The sequence below is a fragment of the Aphis gossypii genome, unplaced genomic scaffold (assembly GCF_020184175.1).
Source record: "Aphis gossypii isolate Hap1 unplaced genomic scaffold, ASM2018417v2 Contig00386, whole genome shotgun sequence".
NCBI lineage: Eukaryota > Metazoa > Arthropoda > Insecta > Hemiptera > Aphididae > Aphis > Aphis gossypii.
In genome coordinates, this window is record NW_026083088.1 from 2,406 (window position 1) to 15,957 (window position 13,552).

Below are 13,552 nucleotides of genomic sequence, written 5' to 3' on the forward strand. Positions count from 1 at the left end.
AAGGAGCAATTGGAATCTGTGGTCTGTTTACACGTCTTACTCTTCTTACAGTTTTTTTCAGTGTATCAATGGATGACAAAGCTCCTTTGCCAGCAACTGTTAATCCCTCTATACAATTTGATTTAGGTATTATAAATCCTGTATATTATGTATAATTTTTTTTTAATTAATCTAATAAATTTATTTATTTATTATTAGGGGTACCTACGACCTACCTAATTACCTAGTTCGAATGATGATATATGATATATCAATATAATATTATACATTAATTGTACAAATATACTTATAGATCCTTTACTATGTTTTAATAAATAAATTAATATTTCCAATCATAAAAGTTTATTTTTTACCTATAAACTGGTTGATTACAACAGCAGGTGCTTTCATAGTATCTGCAGCTCTCCTTTTGATTTTGTTGATAGTGGAAGCAATCTAATATTTGTAAAGTATTTTAAAATATAATGTTATTACTGTTATTAGTATCTAAAATTACATTTTTATATGTCAAAGTTGAAAATACATAATAATATTCTGCTTTGGAATAATAAATTAAAAATGAATATTACCAAAAATTAAAAAGTGATAGAATTACCCAATGAAAATATTTAATTTAAAAAACATAACAATATATGATTTAACACAATTATTTACAAAACCAAATTTAAATTAGACTAAGTAAAAACGTAATACCTTAGTATTTACTCATGGTTAATTATTAATTATATTATTACTTACCTCAATATCAACTGGAGATTCTTCATGACCACCATGGTTATTTTTTACAAATATCAGTCCCTTTTTAATATGGATACGACCCTTGCAATTTATGTCCCTCCTGCGACATCTAAAATATTTTGTTACTTGATCAGCACCCATTTTATCAAAAATATATTGGAATCCTTCGTGACACACAACCTCCTTTGATCTTATAGTATCCACATCCATATTTTAATGAGTTAAAAAGGTTAAACAGTTAAAGGAATGTGAACAAATGTCGAAAACAATCAAAAAATAAACAAAATACGAGCACGTACGCTGTTGAAATTCGAATGAATTAATCAAGATTTTGGAATAAATTGGTATAAAGTTTAGTGTATAGTACTAATATTCACTAATCTATTTATAACAATATATGTATTTTATGATCCTTTGATTAAGCCGCCACGCCAAAACATAATAGATATCCTGTTTCCAAAATGATTCTAGTTCCTATATTTACATTTGTATAGTCAACTGAGTATAAAAATATAAAATTTCAACATACTTATTACAAAGTATAAATATAAATATTCAAAATAATAACGTATGAAGAAGAAAATAGAAAACTAAAATTATAATATTTGTTTTATGTAATAAGGATCTGTCAATTTTTTATGTATTTATATATACAACTATTATGATTTGAAATGCATGTACCTATACAGTGTAATATACAGTGCCGCGTAAAGCTATGTTGCTGCCCCGGGGGCCGGGGCAATTGCTCCCCATTAAACGCGGCTTTGGTAATATAATATTGTTAACCAACCTATACCATAAATCTAAATAATATTACATAGATAAATTTAAGGCCATATTCAGAGCAGGGCAAGAGGCCATGAGCCAGGGACGCAAATTTCAATACTACTTATGTAATTATTTTGAAGGCTGGGCAAGTTAGCTATTTTTTTTAACTCGTTAAGTTAATATAGAAAAAAGTAAGTTAAGTTTAAAGTTAAAAGTTACCTCTATTTTTTTTTAACTCGCAAAAGTTACAAGTTAATTAGAAAATAAAAGTAATTTAACTTAGTTAATAATAAGTTACTTTTTTTTTTAGTATAAAATTAATAATTATACCTGCCTACCCTTTTTTTAAGCTAACAAATAACATAATAATTTAATAAATGTACGTAATAAAGTTATTTAGTATAGGTAGGTACTTATATTTGTACCTATATTATATTTTAATCAATGATGAAATCCAATAAAATTATAAAATAATTATTGTTACCTATGTATTTGTAACATACCTAAATAATCCACAACTATACTAAATATTTTCTGTGAATATGCAATATGTCATATGAGATATGATAATTATTTTTATAAATTATTGTCTAATAATTATTAATTAATATATTTAAAATTTCAGATTTTTTTTTTTTATAAAATTAATTTGAACAAAATTGAATTTATTTTAAAGTTGTGGTATAGAAAAAAATTAACTTACCGTGCCAATAAAATTAATTAACTCGTTAGTTACTGAATAACTTGAGAAAAAATGTAACTCGTTAATTAACTTAGTTAAAAGTAACTTAACTTTAACTTATTTACTCGTTAATGCCCAGCCATGATTTTTTCACGCAATGTTTAAAAAATGTATATTTATTTTAAAAATTTACTACAGTAGAGTCTCGCTCTACTTTTATTGTACAAAAATTATTCATGTAAAGCATAGGTTCCCAACCTATGGTCCGCGGACCACTGGTGGTCCGCGAGACATTGTGAGGTGGTCCGCAAGCCATACTTACAAAATATAAAAATATTTTAATAATTTCATTTTCCTTTGAGGCATAACACTAATTATTGACAATCGTGTATAGTACGTCGTTTATTTATAAATTTATATTACATAGTGAAACTCATGTTATTATTTCAACCGATAAATTAATCTTTTTTTTTACATTGTTACATTAAGATTAGATTATATCGGCACAATTTAACAGATTATGTTCAAAGTTGAATATAATATTTTTAGTTTTTGTTGTTAGTGTCTCCGTAGTCCGTACCCGTATTCCGTAGTCGACGTTTGTGCTGTTTTTAATTTTTCGTGTGTTAGATTATCGAAATATGGCTCCGAAAAGAAAGTATGACGATGGATACATAAAATTTGGATTTATCGCAATTGAAACTAACCGTGAAATTCGACCTCAGTGTGTAATATGTGCCACCGTTCTCAGTAATGATGCGTTGAAACCCGCCAAGTTAGAACGGCATTTAAAAAGTGTCCATCCTACATTAAGTGATCGACCACCAGAGTTTTTCTTGGGTAAATCAGAAAATTTAAAAAAAATGAAACTATGTACAAGTGGTTCAAGATTTGAGTCAAACGAAAAAGTTCTATCTGCGTCATTTAAAATTTCACAATTAATCGCAAAATCAAAGAAACCACACACAATTGGTGAAAATTTATTAAAACCTTGTTTACTAACTGCCGTAGAAGAAATTTTAGGTGCGGAAGCTAAAAAGAAAATTCAAGAAATTCCATTATCGAATAATACTGTGAAAGCTCGTATTGATAAAATGTCTTTTGATATCGAAGAACAATTATTAGTAAAAATAAAAATTTCGCCTTTTTTCGCATTGCAGTGTGATGAAAGTACTGATGTTTCACAATGTTGTCAGTTACTGGTTTTTGTTCGATTTTTGGACAACGACAATTTAATAAAAGAAGAGCTTTTATTGTTACAAGAATTGGGTACTACGTCAAAAGGAAGTGATGTAATGAAGATAATAAATGATTATTTTGAAAAGCACGACATTATGTGGGAAAAGTTAGCAGGTTTTTGTACGGATGGTGTTTCAGCTATGTTAGGATCACGCTCAGGCCTAACAACGTTGGTGAAAGAAAAAAACTGTAAAGTATTGACAACACATTGTATTATTCATCGACAAGCATTAGCATCAAAAACATTACCTGAAGAACTCCTATATACTTTGAAACAGGCCATAAAGTTGGTAAACACCATCAAAAGCAGTGCACTGAATACTCGCATTTTTAAAAAAATATGCTCGGACTTGGATTCTGAATATGAAACTTTACTTTTTCATACAGAAGTCCGATGGCTTTCGAAAGGTAATATGTTGGCACGGTTATTTTCACTAAAGGAGGAGGTGGCAGTGTTTTTAACTGAGAAAAAAAATGATAATTTATTGAAATGTATTTGTGATCATAAGTTTGAAATACACCTGGCTTATCTTGTCGATATCTTCGAACATTTAAACAAGCTTAACTTGCAATTACAAGGCTCTGGAAATAATAAACTGGAAGGCTCTGCAAATATATTCTTATTTGAAGATAAACTTCGAGCGTTTATGTGTAAAATTGATTTGTGGATAAGTAAAGTTTAAATAAATAACTATTCAGCGTTTCAAACACTGAAAAGCTTGGTTGATAACGAAAAATATGCTGACCTCGTAAATGAGGTACAGCAAAACGTTTTACACCATCTGAAAAAACTTAAAAATGAATTTAATCGGTATTTTCCAGAATATAATGATTTGGAAACGAAGGGTGTACAAAGTATGATTCGAAACCCTTTTATCGTTAAAATCAATGAGGTACCTGATAATAACCAGGAAGATTTGATAGAGTTACAAAACGATCGAAACTGTAAGGATACGTTTGAATCTGGCATGAATATCGAAGAGTTTTGGTGTAAAAAAGCGATTGCGTACCCTAAACTTCGAGAAATCGCATTAAGATATTTAGTCATGTTTTCGAAAACTTATTTGTGCGAACAAGGATTTTCTGGACTACTCTACATTAAAAATAAACAGAGAAATCGGTTGGACGCCACTAAAGACTTCCGTGTAGCTTTGAGCAGTATCAACCCAAGAATATCTTTATTAGTGAACGAGACACAAGCACAAAAATCACATTAAATTTTTTTTATAATTTTTGTAATTCACCTTAAATAACTATATTAATATAATGTAAATTTTTTTAGAATATTAGTTTGTATTAAATTTTAATTATTTTAAACTTTAATAAAAAAAAACAATTATAAGCATTATTAAAAGCCTTTTATAAAGAATTTCATTGTTTTTTATTTATTCATATAATAATAATCAAAATTCTAAACTATGTGAAAAAAAATTGATTCTTATTTGTAAGAAAAATAAGGTATAAAATTGAGGTGGTCCGTGACGTATCGAAAGTTCTCCTAGTGGTCCGTAGTACCAAAAAGGTTGGGAACCACTGATGTAAAGGCTGTTAGAGCCAAAATTTGAATTACTGGAAATTCACATTATACATGATAAAAAATAAATTAAACGTAATTATACCTAACTATAAGTTAAACCTATAATTGATATTTGGGTGGTAATCTAATAAAATAGATAGGTAAATAAGCATACATGCGTACATAGTTTTTCTAGCATAACTATACCTATATGATGAAATGTATATATAAAGAGGAATGCCAACAAACCTCAATACGATCTTGGATAAATAGATCCTGGATTAATTAATTGGGTGGTTATACATGTATATTATATGTCGTAGACTCGTAGTTACTTCGTAAAATCAATCTTTTCGTGAAAAGTTATTTGTTTCAATTTCATGAAGTGGAAACAACTTTTTCACACTCAGTGGAATAACAACATATTTTAAGAAACTGTCTATCACATTTGATATCAAGTAAATTCGATTTTTATTTATTTCACCAGGTCTATGGACTATGAGTTATGATAATAATTGTGACATGTGTTGGGTACCTTAAAAATCATCATACAGGGTTGTAAATTAAAAATAATTCGGAGAGGGTCAAACATTTTTCTATTTCTAACCCCCAAGGCCCCAGAACATAATTACAGCCTTGTAAGTTGTATGCATATAACTTGGTTTTACAAACAATTTTTCATTAATAATTTAGGAACCTTAGACCTTCTGAATTTCTGATAGAACCTTTTTAAAACTTTGACAACTTCACGAAAACAGTTAGGTATCAATTATTATTAAATAATTCAATAATATCTCCACATTAATCTGGATATTTGAAATGTATAGATTATATTGATATTGATATTGATCCAATGAATTCATGTACCAATATATATTCGTGATACTGTTAAATCAATAAGAGTGCAATCTAATTAAAATTCAATGATTGTCTTAACTTTTAAAGGTAGATTATATAGTAAAATGTAGAAACTGTTGTCACAGCTCACTTGTCCTGCTTAAAATTCCAAAATTAAATAAAAATTAATGTTTTTTGAATTGCAAAAAATAACTAAACGGTCGTTATTTATTGTTTTAATTACAACGCAATATTTTAATAGAAATGTATTTCAAATTTTTGAGGCTCATCAAACATACAATTTTTTTTTACTCCTATCCCTGCAATATCAACCTATTGCAGCATTAATTATTGGAATGTAGGTATAGGTATAACTTATAAAAAAAATACAGTAACGTATAACGTGAACAATACCCTTTATTAAAAAAAAAAAACACAATGAAAATATCCGAAATATTTATGACTTTAGTCACATATATATGACAAAATTTAAATGTACAAAAATCGTACAAAATAATCAAGTATAGGTACTTAACATTTTTATGACTGATATTTATACAATCAAATTTCTTAATTACCTATATGATTGGTTATAAACTTATAATTGTTATTAATATTAGTACATCTTTATAAACAATAATTATATCTTTATAATCTATTTTTCTACACATTTAATTTTCAATGTTGAGAATAAACGCCCAAAGTGTAACAATCCTGTTAATTGCGATTGAAAATTTTAATCCTTTTTAATGTTGAGAAGAACCTTTATGCAGCACAGTTTGAGAGGTTGGAAAGCATAAAGAAGTTTTGAAACTTCCTATGTCCTATGTAAATGATGAAAATAGATTACTTATATTGTTATAGTATACTTACTTATTATTTTTGTATAACGAATAAACTATTTGATAACAAACTCATTTTTGTAAACGAAATCTAGACATTTTACAAAAAAGTAGTGTGCAATTTAAAAAAAATAAAAAACAAATAAAAATTAGCAATTATTTCCAACAAAATAAATAATATAAATAAATATGATATATTAATATTAACAATAAAAGTATATACAAGTATGTATAAATTCTATAAAAGTTTATATATATGGATAAAAATATTGATGAAATTATTAAAAGTAAAATTACATAAATATATATTTTTTTTTTGGGGGGGGGGTTGTTCTTGACGCAAATTATTATACATATACGCCCCTATCTAGTGGTTGTTAGTCATTCTTTATTTCATTTCATGGAAATCTCGAAAATAATTCGATTTGAATCTGAAACATCAATTGAATACATGTGGTCTATGGACCCATTTCGTTTAAGCCAAAAACCCTAATATTATAGAATGTCAATTGCCTCTGCAGTTAACATTTTATTTAGTGATAAGTAGGTATGAACACAATATAATTTAGTAAATTACCATTTATTATTTACTTACAAAAGTTAATTTAGTTTTTTCTATTTGCAACGTATAGGTATTAAAAATGTTCAAAATGTAATTTTACAACAGGCTGCGGCTCGCGTGGCCTTACAACCCGCGGATCCCTGTGCCACTGCGCAGCTCGATGCTCGAACCGCCTTAAAGCCTGCCCTAATTGTGCATATAATATACATTGATATTCAATCATTTTAAATTACTATAAGGACAGCATTAAAGGAATCTATTTTATTTTCAAGTCGCAGCTATTAAAATTGAAAATTGTATATGAATTGTTAACTATATACAAAATAATCGTATTTTTGACAAACTGTGTTAAAATTTTAACTTTTTAACTTTTAAACCCGGAAAAAATGTTGGACACTAAATTCAAACTTCAGACGATGCGTCACATGCAGTATCTATCTATAAGGAACACAGTTTCACACAAATTCGAATTAATCGATTTGTTTTTTATTGTAGATAACCTACCTGTATACTAAAAGATTCATTATGCATGATATGATCAGCGAAAAACTGCATAACCATATTATAAATCGGTTTTAATTAAGGATTTATGAGGATCTTTGCGCAAACATTGTTCTATAAAGGATTTCATACAAGATTTATTTAGACTTTTCAATCTGACCTAATTTTTTATCGATTTGCTGATGCTAAAGAAATCTCTAAATTTTTTATTATGTATATTTATAAAGTATTAAAATAATTATTTCATACTTAAATTATTGTAAAATAAATACAAATAATGGTTTAAAAGGGTTTGAAGGCTAAAATCACATAATAGATAAAATTTTAAATTTCCGTCGGCGAAACGGCGGCGGCGAGATGTCGGTCGGCGAAACGGTTGGCGGCGAGTCGGGTGGCGGCGAGAAGAGCGGGTTCGTAAATTTAATTAGAACTTAAGAGACTAACAAAAAAAAAAAAAAATAATAATATTTTTATGTTAAAATTTTTAAAATTTTGTAAAACACTAACACTAAGTATTAAGAAATCTTACATGTAAATTTTATTTTAGATTTCTGTTTAAAGATTTATACATAAATCTTTTTTTTGGTAGAGAGGTGTTACGGAGCTGTACTATCCGCATCGATTATTTTATATGCATAAGATCATACAATGTCAAATTTCCTAACTTATAAAATTAATACTACAGGCACACGAGTACAGGACACGAGAGAGTGGAATATTATATTAGTATAATAATTTGACAATTAAAGTAAAATCACACGTCTCTTTACAAAATTCGAAACTCGGTGTCTTAACGATTCGATAAGAATCATGGGTAAGAATACACAAGCAGTCGTTCCGGGACCCCTCGTATGACGGAGTCACCGCCCACTCTTGTAAGAAATCATATATAAATGCACACGATTACGTCTATAACGAACAACGGTTCTCTACAGCGAACAAACACCATCTCGGCACTGCGGGTATGACCGGGGATACAAAATAATAAAATATACACTCAAATCGGTACGTTGACTTCACTAGCCGAGAGAAAAATTTTAAGTTCGCGGCAAAATACGCCGTAATACCACTGTCTCTAATAAAAAACGGTTAGGTTAGCCGAAACGGATTCCACCGCCACGAACACACTGAGGTCATAGACGTGCGGTAATGACCAGGCGCAATAGAGTCGGGGAACCGGGGGTATCAGATAAATCGCGAAGACGAGAATAATTAAACAGTTATGCAACGACCGACGGCACTATCTCACACTGAAAATATAATGTTAATAATATAAATAATAAGTAGCCCGGTATAATTGCATATATATATGATAGTTGTTATTATAATGTTTTATTTTTGTATGTTTTTATTTGTGTCCCGCGTGAATTATATAATATATAGATTATGGATCGGCTGCGTGAATATTAACATGGCCGCCGTGATTTTTGTCTTGTGCCGAACGTTTTAGCGTCAATACCTGCGTGTGCAAAATATTATAGTTTTTACTCGATTTTAAAATAATGCAAAATATTGTTATTCTTAAACGCCAGGAGATCCTAATTATATTATAATTTAAATTATTATATTTTATTGTCGAAACGAATCACTAATTTTATTATACTTGTGTGCAAACACTATTTTTTGTATTTTATGAAAAATTATAGCCCAGGACCAGCTGACCAGACTGCTCTCCACCAAATTGTGAGTTTTTTATTATTATTGTTATTTATTTATATTACCAGTGGCGAGCCGGAAGGCTCAATTTTGACGCAGCTGCGTCAACTTTACAAAGGGGATGGTGCTGAATACATGCAAAGGACTGACCCTCTTGGATTTTTCGGTTACATTTTATTTAGATACATCATTGCATCAGTACTAATGCCGTGTCCTACGTGAATTCAGTGAGTGCGGCGAGAAACTAAACAGCTTGTATTTCGCCACATCAGATGCTCCGCACTGCAGCGGGACAGAATGGTCAGAAATCAGTATAGAACTCATTCGCACTCTCCGGATTCATGTAGGACACGGGCACACGGCGTAGATAATAAAATAATATTATACTAACGTCTAACACCGAAACACAGACAGATAGACAGTATTAGACACATAGTACCAAAGACCTAACTATAATTGTATGTTTAATAGCTTCTGTTTGTCGTTATAAACAAAGTTATAACCTATAGTAAAGTTAATATTTTAGTTAATCGAGAATATAATATAAGATAACTCGACTCTGTTAAATTTAAACATAGAAATAAATATAATAGTATTATAATGAATATAAATAATATTAACCCACCACTCTATCGTCCCTTGACCAGTAATTTTCCAGATATTTTTCTCGATAATCCATACTCCGTAGCCCATGCTATTAATAGGAAAAAATCCAATATAATTTCGTATGGTTGGACGGGCTCGTATTACTTATTATCATTTGTTATTTGTCGTATCTATATTATTATGGTCAATTGAATGTTTGTAATTTTGTTTGATCGTTTTACTCCTTTATTTCACCTTCAAGCTAGTAGTGTAATTCATTCGTGGATTAAAATAAAAAATTATCCAGTTTTCTTTTACTTTAAAAAAGTGAAAAGAACAGGTAAGTCTGATTAAATAGTATGATTAATCGATACGCTATAATTAATAATTAGCCTTAGTGCCTTACCTACCTTTTCAAAATGTTTGTCTGGTATTTAACTATTTTTCAGAACGTTAAAAAATGTCGTCATAAATAACGATGTAGTCTGCTTGTGTGGCAAAAAAAAATTAAAATTAAATGAGACAAATTGGAAAAGTTATGTATCATCTTGTAAAATTGTTTTAAAATATCAAAATTCAAAAACCCAGTCCAAAACGAATAAAGACTTGACGGCATATTTTCCGAAAAAAACGTGAATATTCATTTGAAACAGATGCAACAATCTGGAAAAGAAGTAAGTACCGATCTAATTTCTAATTAATTTTAATTTATATCTACAAATTTACACCTATATCTATTTAAATTAAGAAACTAAGATATTTCAAAACCAAATGTATCATAATTCATAAGTTATGGCAATAACTTGTTTTTACGTTATATGTATTAATAATATTATGACTAAAATATCTGTTTCACCCTGTTTTATTAAAAAATAATAATAATATTTGGTGATTTTTAAAATATTGAATTTTTATTGAATTTCTAATCAAATTATTAACAAATAACTTACTTATAATGTATAACATACCAAAAAAACATGTTTAAAAATATTTTGTAACTATTGAAATACATATGTTAAATTTATGTTATTAATGTTGTAACGTCACGGAAATTTAGGCCATTTCCTATTTCCATGATTCCTTATCTTCATGCGTAATTATAAGTAACATAATAACGGTTATGCAATAACGTTCCCCCGCTCTCCTACCCAGTGTTCGGTTGTCGCTGTCGGTCGAACTCCACCGCCGTCGTTGGCTTTGCCGCGCCACCGGTATGCGTCAGCAGGGCATACCTGTACACCCAAACCATTGTCAAATTTCCCACCGCAAGACGACACTGCAAGCTACGGATATCCACCGACTACGTTCATCACGATCTCCGTCTCTGCGCATTTTGTCAAAAACCGTCTACTGGGTCTGTACAACTAGATACTGGCACCCAACAATCCACCTGTACACACGTGGCTGACCAACGGTTTTTTTCTCTTTCTTCTCTTTTATTTATTATTTGTTTGACACGCCGTATATGACAACATGATGGGCTAACTACATCTACGGGCCCGTGGCGGACGAAGCCACCACATCCACAACGGTTTCCATCACGTCGAGGTCACCATCAACACCTCCAGCCTTCAGTCGTCGTAATGTATAAATTTTCCCCCAAAAACCCCCCTTTTAATGTATATCCATTTTATCATGCCGTTTCTTATATCTCATTTCTCTCTTTTAAAGTCCTCTTTTTTAAATCTCTACACCCCGGTGCTCGTTCTCACGGAGCCGTGGGTCCGTCTTAATATATATATTATAAAAATAATATCTATCCATTTTATCATGCCGTAGTAGGTATATTTTGTACGTTCTATCCAAGTTTTTTAGCGGTGGCATGGGGCGAATTCTACATAAATTGGTTTTGTTTACCGTGGGTACACAAAATGTTCATTTTATACACGCGAGTAAAATTACTCATTTTTTTTTAAATAAATAAGAATTTTGATTAGGTTAATAATCTGTTTTTATTTTTTGTTAGTTTACAATAGCCAATTACAATTACAATTTACAATTTTCATTAAATATTTTAATATATATAATTTACACAAGTTTTCTTACTTCTCTAGTAAAAGGTACATATTCGACAATTCGGTCATGAATTAATAAACAATATGCAGATACACCCGTAAGTGGTTTTGATGCCTCCAATTGTACATCTACTGATGAGGCTGTACCTGAATCACTCTGTTTTGAAGTATCGATAACTACTATGGGGGCATTTTCTAGGAAAGTTGAAGGACTCAACAGTGGATTGCGTATTCTTTTTTCGTAGTAGGATTCTTGAAATGATGTATACATATCATATAATATTGAGAAATTGTTTTTAATTAAAATCTAAATTTAAATTATCATACGGATAAGCTATTGAATTGAAAAATACTTTCACGTTTGTTAGATCACATTTATTAAATACACTGCAATCTTTTGTTATTTGATTTTTTCGACCTTTTTGTAAACCAACTATAATAAATCGTGGTTTTTCTAATTTTGAGGCAGTTTTTAAGTTCCATACAGCTTTGGTTGTGGTTCCCAGTTCGGGATACTCAAATGTTTCAAATGATCTAACAAACTTTTTTCTTTTTCTACAAGTTTAAATAATTTTAATCTTTCTTCATCGTCAACGGTGATATGTGGTACCTTCCACACTATTTTATTTAAATCGACTGCACCTGTGGTGGCACTTCCTTCGCTTTTTACATTTATGGCATTTAAATCACTATGACTTTGCGTTAATATTAGTTCTAATCTAGAATTAACTAATATTTTTTTTAAAATCTTCAATTAAACCTAACCAATATTTCAGTGGAATACATGCACTAAATTCACCCACATTATTCGATGACCTTGTATCATTTTTAAAAGTCCAACCTGCATTTTCATAACAATAATAGTCAACTGGGGTACCTGATAGATATCCTTTCAATGAGCTAGTGATACCAAGAACACGCGTACTATCTACTTCTATACCATTGATTTCTAACCGTATTTGTTCAAAGAGATATGAAAAACCATTATTAGAAAGTACCACTTTACCAGCTTCCGATATTTTTCCCTCCAGATATATAAAGCTTTCATGTAGATACGGATAAACATCTGTTTGTTGAATTGATATACGTATTTCATCGTTATTTTTAAATGAGGTAGTATACGGGGTATATGAGTGAAATTCAATTTTTGTAATTTTAGAATCTGTTTCATACTGTGAACTGATATCTAAAATATCACTCTAAGGCATTTTGTTTTAATGTATATCCTAAAGCTTGTAAAATTTTTTTATTTTCAATAGTTAATTTCTTGACTTTATTTGATGTTGTTGGTGCCACTTGGGTTTTACAACTAGTTGGTGTTGTTTGATTTAATGGACTTATATTGAATTTTAATCCCATATCAAGATCCAAAACGTTTAATAGGTAGATTGATTATTAATTTCTCGCCTAAATTGTTTATCGGATTATGATCGTGATCAACTAATTGTATAGTTATTGAATCAATATTTGTTTTATTTAATTTGTAATATATTAGGTTAGATGGTGTTTGAATCAGCTTCGACCCTATGTTCTCACTCGGGGAAAACTCATAAATTAAATAACTTGACATATAGTTGCTGAATGAACCTTGAGCTATATTACACATTACTT

The 13,552-nt window shown here is 29.7% G+C and overlaps 2 protein-coding genes across 2 annotated transcripts; both read left to right on the top strand.

The window, feature by feature from the left end:
• Positions 1 to 2,829: 2,829 nt before the first annotated feature.
• LOC126553969 (protein ZBED8-like) lies at positions 2,830 to 4,110 on the top strand. Its single transcript, XM_050209082.1, has one exon. The coding sequence runs from the start codon at positions 2,830 to 2,832 to the stop codon at positions 4,108 to 4,110; it is 1,281 nt and encodes a 426-aa protein (XP_050065039.1).
• Positions 4,111 to 4,284: 174 nt separating this feature from the next.
• Positions 4,285 to 4,644, top strand: LOC126553970 (protein ZBED8-like). The gene has a single exon (XM_050209083.1). The coding sequence runs from the start codon at positions 4,285 to 4,287 to the stop codon at positions 4,642 to 4,644; it is 360 nt and encodes a 119-aa protein (XP_050065040.1).
• Positions 4,645 to 13,552: the final 8,908 nt, after the last annotated feature.

What these genes read in the sequence shown, in the direction of transcription:
- LOC126553969 (XM_050209082.1), top strand. Translation starts at nt 2,830, where the DNA reads ATGGCTCCGAAAAGAAAGTATGACGATGGATACATAAAATTTGGATTT.
- LOC126553970 (XM_050209083.1), top strand. Translation starts at nt 4,285, where the DNA reads ATGATTCGAAACCCTTTTATCGTTAAAATCAATGAGGTACCTGATAAT.